The sequence below is a fragment of the Stegostoma tigrinum genome, chromosome 33, assembly GCF_030684315.1.
Source record: "Stegostoma tigrinum isolate sSteTig4 chromosome 33, sSteTig4.hap1, whole genome shotgun sequence".
NCBI lineage: Eukaryota > Metazoa > Chordata > Chondrichthyes > Orectolobiformes > Stegostomatidae > Stegostoma > Stegostoma tigrinum.
The window spans coordinates 21,149,443-21,165,518 of NC_081386.1; the positions used below are offsets into that span (position 1 = coordinate 21,149,443).

Here is a 16,076-nt window from a genome sequence, read left to right on the forward strand (position 1 = left end):
TCTATTAAGGTCACCCCTCAGCGTCTGATGCTCCAGGGAAAATAGCCCCAGCCTATTCAGCCTCTCCCTAAAGCTCTAACCCTCTAAACCCTGGCAACATTTCCCTAAATCTTTTTTGAACCCTTTTAAATTTCACAACAACCACAAGTGCATGCAGTATTCCAATAGTGGCCTAACCAATGACCTGCACAGCCGCATGACCTCTCAACTCCTATAGTCAATGCACTGACCAATAAAGACAAGCATACCAAATGCCCTCTTCTCTATTCTATCTACTTGTGACTCCACTTTCATGTAACTATGCACCTGAACTCCAAGGTCTCTTTGTTCAGCAACACTCCCCAGGACATTACCATTGTGTATAAGTCCAACCCTGATTTGCCTTTCCAAAATGCAGAACCTCACATTTATCTAAATTAAACTCCATTTGCCAGTCTTCTGCCCATTGGCCCATCTGATCAAGATCATGTTGTACTCTGAGGTAACCTTTTTCACTGCCACTACACCTCCAATTTTGTTACAAGAGTGCATTTTTCACATGTTTAAATTGTTCGTGAGGATGGATGGTTGGGCACTTGAAAGACAGAATTGAGCAAGCTCATTGTTTTTTTTTTAGATTTCCACTTGGTGGTAAACAGGCCCAGCACATGAAAGTAGAAAATGCTTTGCACAACAATCGCAATTATCTCTTCCAAAATGCGAAGACATATTTTGACTTGACAGCTGATAAAGATGGACTTTGGGTAATCTATGCTTCGAGTCACGATGAAAACATTGTTGTTGGTCAAATTGAAATCAATGAAGATTCATTCTTGATTGTCCAAAATATCAATACTACATATCCCAAGTCAAAAGCTGGCAATGCATTCATAGCACGTGGTATTCTCTACCTCACAGATACGAAGGACTCCAAAATAATTTTTGCACTTGATTTGCTGAAAGATAAACCACTTGATGTAAGTTTTGATTTAAGATCATCCAATGATACGCTTACAATGGTCTCCTTTGATCCATATGACCACACTTTATACACATGGGAAAATGGCTATTTAAAGAAATATGGCCTTCATTTCTTATTAGCTGAATAATTGCAAATTACCTTACAACGGAGAGCACTTATTCATGAATATGTAACTGATAGTGACTAATCTTTAATATGCTCTCAAGTTGAAAAGATTTTTGCTAAATGCAAAATGAGTTTTTTTTACTATTGTTTCTGCAGAACATATCTAACATCATGAATTGTACATGCAACTTCATTGCTCTGTATTATATTTTAAAGCATTTTATAAACATTTGTTCTTTCAATTTGGATTTAAAGGGTAAAGGTAAAGTCATCATCGTCCTACAGGACACAGGTCTCCTCTCTCCTAAGAGAGAGATGACTCATGGAAGTTTAACCTGAATCATTATGCTTGAATCAAGGGTACAAGTTGAGAAGGAGAGTCTTTCACAATATCCTCAGCCAGTGTAGGAGCTGAACCCATAATGTTGTTGACTCATTGCATTACAAGCTAGCATCCAGTCAACCAGTTAACCAACTCCCTGTCACCAGGGGCTTAGAGATTGACTCAATGTCAAATCAGCTTTACTCATTTTCTCAACATCCAAATATGTACAAGTTATATTTATACTGTAGCTTTAGTGTAAATATATAGCTTCCATGTAGAAGTTACACAGAAGTTATACAGCAACTCTGAGTTCAGGTCCTGGCCCTTTGCTGCATCCCATCCCACCTTGTGAATGTGGGCTCACTTCCTGTGGTGAATAATTGCAGTGCATTCTTGAATCTCGTTTGTAAACTGGAGAAGGGGATTCTTTGACCACTTCTACATTTTTCAAATTTCACAGACTTCAAAATGAATTGCACAGAGTACAGATACACTCACCCACACTTTTAAGACTGGTAGCCACATTATGCTTGGGCTTATTTACAAAAACCAAACATTCCAGCCACATCTAAAGACCTTTACTTGTACGGTATTTGTTCAAATAAAATTTGATGCACATTGCATACAATGTGCATAAAAGATGCACATCTACAGTAACAATTCAGTTGCATGCACTGTACAAACTATTGTTCAAGTTTTGGTAAGACTTGAAACATTGAGAAACATTATTCAAGTTTTAATATTGAATAATTAAGCAGATAGCATTGTGCAGTATATTGTGAAATCAATGAATCTCTGAAAAGACAGACATGACTCAAGTTTTCTGTCTTGCGCTTACCAGGAAAAACATAAGAATGTCAAATCTCAAGTGGTCACAATTTACACCACAGGAGAAAAGGCAACTGATTGGTTGGCAAGTTGACTCTGACTGTCCAAGGCATTTGGAGAAAGTAATTTGAGAACTAAAAGCTGTCACACTCTGGTCTGAGAAGTGTCCTGCTACCTCCAATTACCCTGGGAAGGCAGAATACTTCAAAAATTTGAGAACCAGGTTAAGGAAGCTATTTCATGCTGCTATTATTTCGTGGGTAAACAAGTAATTAAATCACATGACAGACAACAAGAAAGAAAACAGTACAGAATTTGTAGTTCTGTATATGTTTTAATTAAGATTCTATCCCCCAACAGGCTCTTGATGCACATTCGATCTAGTGCTATCACCCTTGTTCACTTGGCATCTTACAAAGACCACGTAACTATGCTTGTCATTTAAATTCCTTCTTATTGCATCATCTGTAGGATCACCTTTATGTGCCTGTGCCATTGGCCATTACATTATATTCCATTCCCCCAAAAGGATACTGCTATCAGTCCAAAAAGACATCCTATTTAAACAATTCAGCAACATTGTGTCTGAACTTCAGCGCCTGTGTGATGCCAGGTAATTCAGCTTTACATCCAAGCAATCAAGTAATGACTTCAGTTGTTCGTAACAGGCAGACTACACACCATGCAAAACTAATCCACACCTGCAAAACCCAATATTTGTACAATTGAATGTGATTGTGCAATTGGATAGCACTGCTGAACAATCCTGCCTGCTAATAGTTACTGTAACCATCACTTTAAGATAATCAATTGAGCTAGTATTGGAGATAATGGGAACTGCAGATGCTGGAGAATTCCAAGATAATAAAATGTGAGGCTGGATGAACACAGCAGGCCAAGCAGCATCTCAGGAGCACAAAAGCTGACGTTTCGGGCCTAGACCCTTCATCAGAGAGGAGCTAGTATTGGAGATCACTTTTGCTTGCTAGAAATGATGTAAATTCAAATACAGGAATCCATTCTCTGCAAACAAAGAATATGTTTAAATTTTTGAATTTAAGGAGCATGGTCAGCCTACAGTTTGCAACTTCATTCTCCATGATAATGTGTCAGCCAATCAGGAAGTTTGGCTTGCTAACCAATCAACATTATTTTCTGAGTGCAAACTGTTGTTTGAAATTTGGTATTCTTGGAATTGTTCTGATGTGTGAGACACAAAAAAAAACCGCAAAAATGTCATTTTTCAAGAAAATTCAATCAACATTGAGGCACTTAAATGTTCAATATACTTATTTAATAGATATCTTTCTCTTAAAGGATAAAGAGCTTCATTAACGACATGCGATAGATAGAATCTGCATTACAGTGGTTAGTAAATGTAAGTTATAGTAACTGAACTTTTAATTGCATAACATACCAGGTGCAAGGTGTTGTTTATTTAGTGGGAATGGAATTTTGGTTGTTCTATATTTATATAAAGAACTTCAAATGCCTGTGAAATGGCAATAAAATTAATATATGCAAACATGATAATATTGGATTATTGATAACTATTTGTATCACTATTTATTGCTAAGAGATAATAGTTGCACCTTTACCTATTCACACATGAAGTTGCAAAGGCAACACTGTGGCATTGTCAATGTACACAGTTGCTTTTGTGTAACACAAGACTGCTACTGGATGTAAAATGATTGGAATGCTGGGATTAATAACATCTTCACTTTTCAGCTGTGAAGATTAAGAAAGATTATTTTGCACATACATTAAAATTGTGATCTCTGACATGGATTTTTGACTGTGATTCTGCCACATAAGAACAAGGCCTAGTCCTTAGTGCTAAATGGATTGATTTCCCATGACAGTGACTCTGGTACCAAGAATACAACAATTCCAGGGCCCTGTGCTGAATTGACAGATAGCAAGTGTTTCAAAACTTTTATGGAAAGTCTCATTCAAAAGAATTACTAATAACAGATATAATGGGAACTGCAGATGCTGGAGAATCCAAGATAACAAAGTGTGAAGCTGGATGAACACAGCAGGCCAAGCAGCATCTCAGGAGCACAAAAGCTGACGTTTCGGGCCTAGACCCTTCTTCAGAGCTCTGAAGGGGGGGTCTAGGCCGAAAACGTCAGCTTTTGTGCTCCTGAGATGCTGCTTGGCCTGCTGTGTTCATCCAGCTTCACACTTTGTTAACAAAGCAACAAATCTGTTATTAGTTACCTGGTGACAGCATTCAGAAAGCAGACTCTTTGTCCAGGAGAGTCCATAGCTTTAGAGTCTTCACCAAACTGTAGGTAAATAGTAACATGCATTGTTTTAAAGGCAAAATTTTTCCCAAGAATGACAACTGCAAAATGGGGAAACCATCGCAAGTTGATTGCCTTTTGTTTATCACATTCTTGGGTCTAAGTTTGAACTCTCATGCATTATAAATAAATAAACAAAAGAAATCAGCAGACCATTAGCTACTCACATTAAAAATAATTTATTTGACTTACAAAGGTAAGCACAACTATTGTTTGAAATACATTTTCAAGCGCCAGATGAAAAGTCCACATCTTGCTCAGTCCACAAAGAAATGCAATGAATTTATTACAGACACAGACACAAAATTTAAGCAGAAGACAACTTCGCAGACGTGTCAAAATACTGATTGAAGGTCCTCAAATTTTACTTAGCATATTTGTTAGCAACATATACATACTGAAAACATAAAAATATAATAAATTAAACAGCATATTACAGGCAAAATAGCAGACATACACAGCAATGATTACAAGTTATGTTAATTCACAGATCAAAATAACTTAATTGGTCATAATATTACATAAAATGTCGCGCCAGTTAAGCCTGACATTCGTCCAAGGAAATGCAACCATTTTTTCACATCAATATAGATTCTTTTAAATAGCAAGTCTTCATAGCTTCCTTTTAATTAGAATGCAATGGTTGGACTCAATGAATAAACAAAAATAATATTAAAACGCAGAATGAGCAAAAGAAACCGAAACAAAATCCCATCTGGTTCCTTTACTTTCAAGTATAGATAAATGATGTCATTATTACACTGCGCTGCACTTTATAATTTTAAAGGCAAACAGATTGTAATAGGAGTTCAACAGTCTCAGAAGGCTTAATAACAGTGTGCAAAAAGACATAAAATAGTCATTTCAATCACCAGTTGGTTGAGTGATTAAATTAAAATTTCAAAAGTACCTATAAACTGACATAATTAATCTGTACAGCTTATTGACTCTGCATTCCATTTTTTGCATTTTAGCTTTCAGTTAAGACTATCTGCACCTTCTTCAGTGTCACTAAAAATTCCCTCTGAAGAGAAAAGTAAAATAATGAATTCAAATTTTTATAAATCAACTCACGCCATCATTACATATAGGATTTTCCAATACAGTGCTGATGGATTTTAACCATGGGCACATTTTTAAATGTCCATACACTTACAGTACACCAAAAACTTTTGCATTGTCTATACAAAGCATTATCAACAACCTGCAACTGCACTTTTAAAAGAATGATACAGTACATGCATATCTGTCCTCTGGTTTATGATACGATTTCTTCATGGCTTTATGCCACAACGCAACACTAATTCTTCAAATGACTTCCTTTTGCTTAACATATATTTAAAATCTGCTCCTGTCCATTGCTAATCAAAAACTGCAAAAACTGAGCCTCGAGTCCCTTCACATTCAAACACAACTCACAAGCAGGTTACGCACTTCACAGCATATGTGAGATGCCCATGTGTTTTTATCAATAGCCAGAAGCCAAAGCAAGCAAGCCCAGTTAACCTACAAGTTGTCAAATGTTCCAGCAGGAGTATTAAAATAGTCTGGCAAAACCCGTGTCTTCAAAGTTCCATCTGCTCCACAGGAAAAGATACGATTGGCTGGCCCAATTTCCAGCTGCACAACTCCTGCACCAATGTTTCGAAAGATTGACTGTTTGGCATGTTCATTTGTAAATGAATGAATTAATCCATGACCTGTTAAACCCCACACCTGCAAAACAAAGTCATACTGTTAGGAACAAGGTTTGATAAAAACACTAATAACGTTTTGAAGTTCATAAGCCAGTTTAACATTCAATCAAAATCATTGAAAATATATAAAATGTCTGTTTTCCACTTTTTGTTAAATTTACAATAAGAATGATTTACAATATATTCTTACTCTTAATGGAAGGAAGACTATTAATAGAGTTGTGACAATACTACGGCTTTGAGAAATATACTTTGTCCTTATTTTTTTGAGTAGAGGTTTTGAGCCACAGGCACAAAGTTGGCTCTCCCAATCCAATAAAGTAAATAGCTTGTGAGGCCCTGTGTATTTTTTTTAAAGTTAGCACAATTGAAGCAACATGCATGGGTAGAGTCAGGCTCCCACAAAAAAGAGTTTTAGTTTAGATTTCAGCAGTCGGAGTTTAAAGTTGGTTGTGGAAGTTGCTACACACCTTTCTGCCACAGCAAAAAGCTCAAGTTCTTTTCTCTCTCTCTCTCTCTCTCAGCCAGAATTTTTCTATTTGTGTTCTTTTCTCCTGGACGAGAAAACAAGCGGCTGTGAGATAATCTAGTTTACCAAATTTGCCTTTGCTGAGGGCATGTTTATGGGATGTACTATATTGAAAAAGTTGTTATTTAGTAGTTAAATTATCTATTATTCTGTTAAGTTTTCTAATAACATCAATTCTTACTTCTTTTGCTTTTATTCTTAGATCCAGTTAAAATTCAAATATGTTTTGTTTAAAGTAGAGTAGCATGACCAATCTAATTACATTTGGAACACTGTACCTTACACTTGCCATTAAATAAGTTAAAAGTTAGGGTTGAGGCTGTTTTCTTGATTTATTTGAAGGGGGTTTGGTCTGGTCCATAAGACTTAAAAACTAGGTTTACTAATTGCTTCTTAAAATGATCAGATATGCAATATACTTTAAACTAGTTACTCAATGATATGCATCAGCACTGTCACCAACTGGATTTTGAGATATTGGCAGATTGTAAGTGTTTCAGAGAGAAGGGACTTGGAGAAGATAGGGAGACAGGAGACAATCCTCAAGGACCTGGACAGTAAAGTAGGAGAGCGATGACTATGTGGGCAGATAGCAGAAAGGAACCTTAAATAAAGCTAATTGCCAAGTTCACAACTGAGATACATGAATGATATAGAAGAATAAGCAAGACAGTGAATAACATGGGAACATAAAGCAGTACAACAAGGCTGACTGTGGGCCTGAAAGCAGGTGGTAATGTAGGATGACAGCAAAATATCAACAATCTACATTTCTTCACAATCATTCTGTGTTTACACATCCAAATATCATTCTCCTGCAATCCAAACATTTGGGCCAAAATAAAGTGCCAGATTGCATCACGAACGTCAGTCTTATAACATTTTATCTAGAATGATAACTGTGCCTAAAAGGACTACTACTAAAATGAGGCATTAACACTTTTCACAATGTATTCATTTAGACCAGGATGCAAGAAAGTAAACTTTGAAAGAGAAGCAGATAATCAGTTTGCATGGAGATTCAGCTGGATCAGTTAACTGTCAATCTTAGCTATCTGACTAAACCTGGGAAAAGGCAGGTAGATGCTGGCTGGTCAGGGCATTGCCATGGGGAACACAGCAGGAACTGAAAGTTTCTACAACCCCTTCTCACCACTACTTTTTCAATGTATGCACAAAATGATGACAGGGTGTAGGCATGTGGAATCATTACACAGCCCTCTGTATTTGGAATTTTGTAGTCTATTACTTGCAAATAGTATCCAACTCAAATTCAAAAGACAGTTGCTCTGAAAGACTGTATCTACAATCTCAATGAAAACAACAGAATCATATTTACTGGTGTACTCCAGTGCTGACCTCATCACATACAGGGGCAAAATTTATAACTTGCATATTTGCCCGTTGGAGCCCCGATCCAATTATTCTTTTTTCATAAAGTGAGCTCAAATGTAAACAATTTTAGTATTTGATATCAAAACACTAAATGCAGCTGAATGGATGGATCTCAACAGGTAGAAACCAGATGCTAAGGATTAAGATGAGTATCCATCACAAAGCAGTTCTAATTGAATATCTTGCCCAAAGCCTTACCTTCATATTCCCTTCAGCTGAACCTGTAATAAAATAATCTTCTGTGGAGTCCAAAGCAAGGGCTTTAATTGCAGAATCATGAGCCTGAAATGTATGTAGTAACTGCCTCTGCCTGATGTCAAAAATGCAAACAAAACCTTTTCTGCCTCCAGAGATCAGAATTTGCTGCTTTGGTGCATACTGAAGCACAGTGGCACCATTGTCATGGCAGACGAAACCTAAGGGGATTAAATGAGAAAGAGAGAAGTAAATCTTCAGTCTCAATATCTATGCTTCACAAAATAAATTATCTGCACACAATTTTAAAAAAAAAATCATGGAATACGGTAACACTGGAAAGTTTTATGCTTATCACCAATGCCCTCAAACTGAGTGGCTTGCTAAGCCATTTCAGAGGGCAGTTAAGAGTCAACCACACTGCTGAAAGTCTGGAGTTGATGACATAAGGATGGCAGATACCTTTCTCTAAAAGGAGATTAGTGAATCAGATGGGTTTTTATAACATTTCTTGATAGCTGTTATGGTCACACCGTTACAGAGATCAGCCTTCAATTCCAGATTTTTAAAATTGAATTTGAATTTAAATTTAAATTCAATTAATCAGCTACCATGGTGGGACTTGAATCCCCATCTGCAAAGCATTGGTCTGGGCTCCTGGATTACTGGTGCAGACATGCCCAAGTAAAATCAGAGAGCCTGAAAATAACATGTAACGGGTTTTATTTTTGTTTGTCAGCATTTACTCATTTTTCTGTTAAATCATACCCTTCGGAATTCTACAACAGGCAAAACAAGGCTACAAAGATCAGCAAGGTGGGGGAAGGGGATAAAAAAACCATCAAATCTGTGGCATACAGTCTATAGTGCATTCTATTCAGATAGTAAACCAGTGGCACGGATGCTTTACCATATGACTACTTTGACAAATCAGCCCTGGAATGCAATCATGTCACTAGTAAAATTTCTTTGGAAAACGTATCCAGTACAATATAGGTTTAGATATCAACACTACTCTCTCTGAAATCCTTGCTGTTTCTCCTCCTGCTTGTACCCTATAAGCACTCCTACCAGACCATAATTCAGTTAAAATGTTTGACGGGAGCAAAATCAATCCAGAACCAGCAAAAACATTACTCAATTTGGACTTCTGAGAAAAATTTCAGAAAACAGGTTTAAAAAAAACTGAGTAACAGCAGCCAAAAAGGGCAACTGCAAAAGACTCTGATATAGTGAATGATCCTTCATATTGAAGGGTCGATCCATCCTATTCATGCAAGTTGTTATTCAGCTTTATTATGCATCAAATTGGACGCTGAGGCTGACCAATATCCCAAAAGGAATAATACATTTAAATACGGATCATGTTTTTAATATACTTCTGGCACATACCCCTGCCTTTTACACAACAGCCTCCTGTAAAATGGCAGGCAGAGCCCTTTTGACAACGAGACATGTTACAGAACGTTCAGCAACAACCCCTTTGAAGGGAGATGTCGTATTAAGTTGTTACTGAGGTGGTTCACTCCAAATTATAATTCTCAAAATTCAGCACAAGTTAAATGTTTATTAAGAATTAGTTGTACCAGAGCGAAATAATTCCACAGGCGAGTATCCTATCTCCAAGTCATCTTTTATTTCAGCATGAAAAACCCTTGACTCTAGCACTGCCTCTTCAGAGTCAGCGGAGGGAGTGACAGAATCTCTGACACACTGTTTTTAATCTGTCAACCAGGACTCTTTGACTGGACCAAATTAACAGTCTCAAGAGAGGAAACTCATATGCTATGGCTGACCTCTTTACAATCACTACAGAGCAATAAACGGTCAGTGTCATTTTCGTGATTGTGACCGATCTAGTAACAGTATTCCACAATCACCCAGATACACTTTCTTTCCCTCAGTATCAAAGAAAGATTTGGTTGGACTGCTTCTAAGAAGAGTTATTTCACATAACAGTTACGTGAGCACTCACATATGGTTATATCAAAGAAATCTGTTAGTGAAATCAGAACATCTTCCACCAGAATAGCATCAATAAAAATGAGGCAATTTCAACTCGACCTGTAAATGCAGCTGCTGGTGGAAGCGTATGGACCTCGTTTCTGACTAGTTAACCTGCCTGGCATTGTTCTTTTGTATGTTCATTTGCTGTGTATAGGAAGCCCTTCAACACCATCGAAGGGAGATGGAGACAAGAGGAACTGATGACCCAGAGGATCATGCAAGTCAACAGGGGAAAATAAACAAATTCTAGAGAATAAGGCCAAAAATGCATTTAAATTAAATCTGCCTGAAAATCTGTGCTTAACAATTCTGGATAGGAAGGCACTAAATTTATTCTGGGACATAGAATCCAACAGCCAAGGGTCTTTTATCCCATTAATTACTTTGGGCTGTAAAATGTGGTTAAAAGAATTCAGATGCCATGATTAAACCAGTGTGCAATTAAAGAAAACAAGGTGTAGAGCTGGACGAACACAGTTGGCCAAGCAGCAATCAGAGGAGCAGAAAAGTTGATGTTTCAGGCCGAGACCCTTCTTCAGAAATTAAAGTCAGTACACAACAAGTCAAGAAATACCAGACTGGCTATGGTTTCTAGGTGCATCTTAATGACAATGCTTGTATATGGGGAATAAATTGGTATTTACAGAAGTCAAAATGAAGTAATCTTCTTGAATAAGTGCTTCACTAATTTTTAAAACAAGAATATTTCAATGGAGATAGTAGGAACTGCTGATCCTGGAGAATCTGAGCTAACATGGTGTACAGCTGGATGAATACAGCAGGCCAAGTAGCAACTGAGGAGTAGGAAGGCTGACGAATAAAGATAGATAAAGGAGCAGATAGGTGGTCAGGAGACAGACAGGTCAAGGAGGTAGGGATGGAGCCAGTAAAGGTGAGTGTAGTTGGGGAGTTAGGATGTGGGTTGTTCCTTTATCCATCTCCCAACCACCTACCCATCTCTCTATTTATTTCAGAATTCCCTTCCACTCCCCCATTTCTGAAGAAGGGTCCAGACCTGAAACATCAGCTTTCTTGCTCCTCTGATGCTGCTTGGCCTACTGTGTTCATCCAGCTCCACACCTTGTTATCTTAGTATTTTAATAGGACATTATTACTATAATATAAAAATATGTCAATTAACTGGACAGTTTTATCACTAACACAAATTTTATCAAGAATTACAGACAATGTTATTACCATGTACAAGACTGCTCTGCGGTGAAATTAATGTATCCCATAAACAAACATTTCTGGAAGGTGAAACAAAAAATGCCAGTTAGTACACCAAACTAATATTTTGACCATCACACTAAACTTCAAGGGAGAAACATGTAAGTGAACAATATCCTAGAAGAATTCCAGCCAACATAAGCGTTCAATATTTATCTCTTGACCTTGGACATTGATAGCTTTTTTCCAACCAGCTCCAAGCTATAGCATCTGGTTGTGAACACTATGCCAGACCACTCTCTCTCTGATGCTAAATGGTTCCTTCTGTCACAAATTCTAATGTTATTTCAATTGTGTTTACAGAATAACAAAGTGAAAGGGAAAACATATTGTCTCCACTGTGGAGACGAAAAGTAAACAAGGGCAACAGGAAGGTTTCAGGAAAATGATCTGGATCAGATATTAGCCATGCATCTCCGAACTGATACTGATTCACATTTAATATTTATTAGAATTAGCAACCAAGTTATAATCTGGAAAAATTAGAAGAATAGTTGAAAAAGGGGAACCTATGAGAAAAGTTAAAAAGAAATCAATCTATTTAAGTACTAATATAAAGAAAAATGACTTTTTGAAATGTCCCTTTACACTTAGCAACAAATTTTCTCACATCAATGTTGCATTACAGTTCACTGTACCTGTTGTCATTAGATTGTCCTGCTGTCATTATGAGACTTGAGGAGGTAACAAATGCAAAGTCACCAGCAGCTTTGCTGTGACACTGCCAGCTCTGCAATTGAACAAGGAAAATCTTCTTACATTAAGATAACCTCAAAATAAATTATTTCTAGCATTTTCTTCAGCAAATTTTACTTTCCTTCTTGAGATGATAGTCAATGTTGATACAATTTTTTGAAGAATTCTCTCCTCAAAACACATTTGATAAGTATGTTTGGCTGAAGTCAGATAATTACACTCATCTATAGAAAGTACTTGGAAATACTGAACATGTTTTGGCACATCTGCAATATCTTCAAAGAAATTATTTATTTCAACAAACGCAAGCAAAGGCATGTGTTCTTCAATTACAAGACTGTTTATATAACTTACAAGATAAGGCTTAGGATTAGATCCAGTTTGGTTGACTTGCCAAAGGCTCAGAAAACCTTCTCCATCTGCCACCCCCAACTGTTAAAGGAATATCAAAGCATTTTAATAAAGAAGTTATAAAATATATAATTTAATTTAAATCCATTTTCCCCAGCTGTAGAATATTTAATGCAGTAACCAACAAAAATGAGAATTTTATAACCAAAGAACAGAAACACAATATGTAACAGCTTGGCCAAACTAGCAGAATCGATGCATATTCTTTAAAAGATTTTCTTCACAATTCTTAAAGTAATTGATATTGATTAATATTTAATATTGATTAGAAATTAGAGGAGATACGTTGACATTCACTTTTATGAGAAGCAAATGAAGGCCATCAAGTCTAAGTGACTGAATGGAGCATTTAAAACTTAACTGAAGCAATCCTGAATAATTCTATACCAGTAGGCCGCTTTCTCAAATTTCTCGAAATAGGATCAAAATTTTCACTAACAACACCTATCGTTAAACCAATGCAAAATTTTCAAAGCATCAGAACTCATTGAAGATTAGTTTAAATATATCAGGTTACCCAAGAGTTTGAAGACCCTAAATGTTGTTGCTATCTAACAACTTAGTGTTAAACAACCACGTCCTCTGTTTCTGCAATTGCTCTACTGGGCCACGTACAATCAACTATGTGCTTATCTAGGTTTCTCAGCTTTTATGTTTGAACACTGGAAAAATTTTAGTTAGTGAATACCTTTTAAAAATTTGTAAATAGATACCAGGAAGAAAAACATGAGGGTTATAAAGAACATATTTTTCCTTTCCACTCCTCACTTACTTTGAATGTTAAGGGGCCCTTACTCTTTTGTGTGGTTTACAGAAACAAAACTTGCTATTTCATAATACTTTGATGAATTTCATTGCATATCTGCACAGATGACCAATCAAAAATCAAAATGAATACAAGGTGGTTTACAAAACTGCTTCAGTAGCAGAAATATTCTGGATTAAAATGCAGAACCTGAATGAAGTGCTAATAAAGATGTCAAAACGCATCAGAAAGTGAATAATTCTGTAAACATCAGTCAAAACTGAGCCCACTATATCTCCACAATCTGGAGGTCAATTCTTATCCTTTATGCATTGTGCCCAAAACCTTCCAATCTAAATAGCATGGCATGTCCATAACAACACAACAGATCATCGAGGAATCCTGGAATGCGATTCAGCTCCAAGTAAGAGAGTAGAGATGGGAAAAATGTAAAAACATATTAATGACATCCTGTGTCTTATGGTCTTATTTACATTCCAAGAAGCTCAATGCAAAACCTTTCAAAATAATAGCGTCAGACATGTTTGAGTGTGTTTAATTGCATATCCTCTTACATTTCTCTGAGGGAGTAGTGAAATTTGAGATTTCAGCTGTCTAGCCCTTAGGTAGTCTGTCTCGTCTCAGTCGTCTGGAAAATCTGTCTCTATTCTGAGTATTGGGTTGTCTGTCATTTTTTTAATGTGGCAGAGTTATAATGTTGTGTGAAAACACCTTCGTGCTAGTGCCTTGCGAACATTTTGCATTGTTAAAGCTTCCATACAAATGCAGCTTGTAGTTGAGAGTCTGCTCTCAGTTTAAAATGTTTTCTCACTTCACAGGTTTTATATAAAACTGGCATATCAAATCCAAAAGCAGTCTAGTTTCAACTTCTTTTGCCTATTTTATAGCTATTTTCTTTGATTTTTAATTTTGTTCTTCTTTTTGTTCTTCGCATCAAACAAAATGCTAACCTGTTGCAGTACCTTGTTCTTAACACAATATGGCACTGTAGCATACTGAAGAGAATAGGATGTATTGAAATAACGAGGTGTCGAGCTGGATGAACACAGCAGGCCAAGCAGCATTAGAGGAGCAGGAAAGCTGATATTTCAGGTCATGACCCTTCTTCAGATGTGTTGATGTAATTTGCTGGCCTTTTTCTGTCAATGACTGTTTCTCAACATAACTCAAGAGTTATTTTTATGACAAACCTTAATGCTTTCCTTGTAGGGCCCAGTATCAGCAATACTAGGTCACGTGCAATGCTGTTAAAATGCAGAGTAAAAGTTTACTCATTTTTTTTTAACAACATGCCTCAGCATCAGACTCAAAGTAACATTGTTAGGTGGGGAAAGTGTTTGTTCCATCTAAAACTCAGAATGCTTTGAAGTATTTTCAATAGTACTGAATCCCATTTGATGATTAGAGCTTGTCTGTCTCCTTGAAGATTGTTTTCTTGTTCCATTATATATCAGTAATTTGTGTAAGATATAGTAAGAAGTACCGATACTGGAGTCAGAGATAACATAGTCTTGAGCTGGAGGAACACAGCAGGCCAGGCAGCATCAGAGTAGGAAAGTTGACGTTTTGGGTCAGGACCCTTCTTCAGAATGTGTGTAATGTATTTTCAACTGTTAGCAGTAAACAATTGGTCCTGTTATGCTATTTTCACATTTCTCCCACCAAATATCCAGTGTAACGAAACTGAATTGAGGCCACCTAAAGCAACTTTGGATAAAACATGAATGCTATTTAGATCCAGGTTGCAGACATGAAGTAGTTCCCCCAGATGTGCACATTTTTGTTAGCATTTAAGTAAGCAAATGACTGTGCCACAGATTGGAACAGTGCTGGACAGGCAAGATATAGGGATTTTCAAAGTTGATCTTTGTTTCTCCTTGGTTATTCAAATGTGTTTGAGTGTGGTTTAATTGCATATCCTCTTACATTTCTCTCAGACAGCAGTGAAATTTGTGATTTCAGCTGTCTAGCCGTCTGGCAGCTGAAAGTATGGCATCAGCTGTGGATTTAAAGTAGACACGTTAAGAGGTCAGAATTGGAGGACTACGGAAGTGTTACACGATAAAGTGCTGGAGGGAGCTAAAGAGGTAGGGAAGGGGATGGAAGGATTTAAAAACAAAGATATGACTCCTAAAACCAAAGTGTGTAACATCTGGAGCCAATGTATGTCGGTAATGATAGGTAAACAGGACTTGGTGCAAGTTAGGATAAAGGTAGAATTTTGAATGAGCTAAACACTATGTAGAGTGGAAGACGGGAGGTCATCCAGGATATATCAACAATATTTTTTCAAGAAAGCATAGATATGGATTTTTTGCTGAAGCTGTGCTGAGGAGGGGACGGAGTTGAACAATGTTATGGAGGTGGAAGTAGGCATTTTGATGAAATGAATATGAAATTGGAAACTTGCAGGTTAACTGCAAGATTAAGGTTGAAAAATATTCTGGTTTTCAGTGGGTGGTAGAGTGTGAGAGTTGATAGTGACATAGGAGGGTTTATGATGGAGACTGAAGACAATAGGTTTGTTATAATACTTCAATTCAGAGAAAAATTCAATTCATTTAGTGCTGTTTGTTGATAAGTGTGACAAATTAAAGACAGTGGAAAGGTTAAGGAGGT

The 16,076-nt window shown here is 36.8% G+C and overlaps 2 protein-coding genes across 5 annotated transcripts in view; one reads left to right on the forward strand and one right to left on the reverse strand.

Moving 5' to 3' along the window:
* Positions 1-3,752, forward strand: part of gldn (gliomedin) — a 43,429-nt gene extending 39,677 nt beyond the window's left edge. The window contains exon 10 of the mRNA XM_059639260.1: positions 617-3,752. Within this exon, the coding sequence (XP_059495243.1) occupies positions 617-1,088 (472 nt within the window). The 3' untranslated portion in view covers positions 1,089-3,752. The remainder of the gene's footprint in view (positions 1-616) is intronic.
* A 947-nt stretch (positions 3,753-4,699) lies between these two features.
* dmxl2 (Dmx-like 2) overlaps positions 4,700-16,076 on the reverse strand; it is a 132,210-nt gene continuing 120,833 nt past the window's right edge. For 3 of the 4 annotated variants that reach the window (XM_059639307.1, XM_048562600.2, XM_048562599.2), the window contains 5 exons: positions 12,635-12,712; positions 12,223-12,314; positions 11,552-11,604; positions 8,351-8,568; positions 4,700-6,247 (listed from right to left, as the gene is read on the reverse strand). In XM_059639307.1, coding sequence (XP_059495290.1) covers positions 6,038-6,247; positions 8,351-8,568; positions 11,552-11,604; positions 12,223-12,314; positions 12,635-12,712 — 651 coding nt within the window. In that variant the 3' untranslated portion in view covers positions 4,700-6,037. Of the gene's footprint in view, positions 6,248-6,698; positions 6,783-8,350; positions 8,569-11,551; positions 11,605-12,222; positions 12,315-12,634; positions 12,713-16,076 lie in introns of all 4 variants that reach the window. The other variant, XM_059639308.1, reaches the window with a different exon arrangement.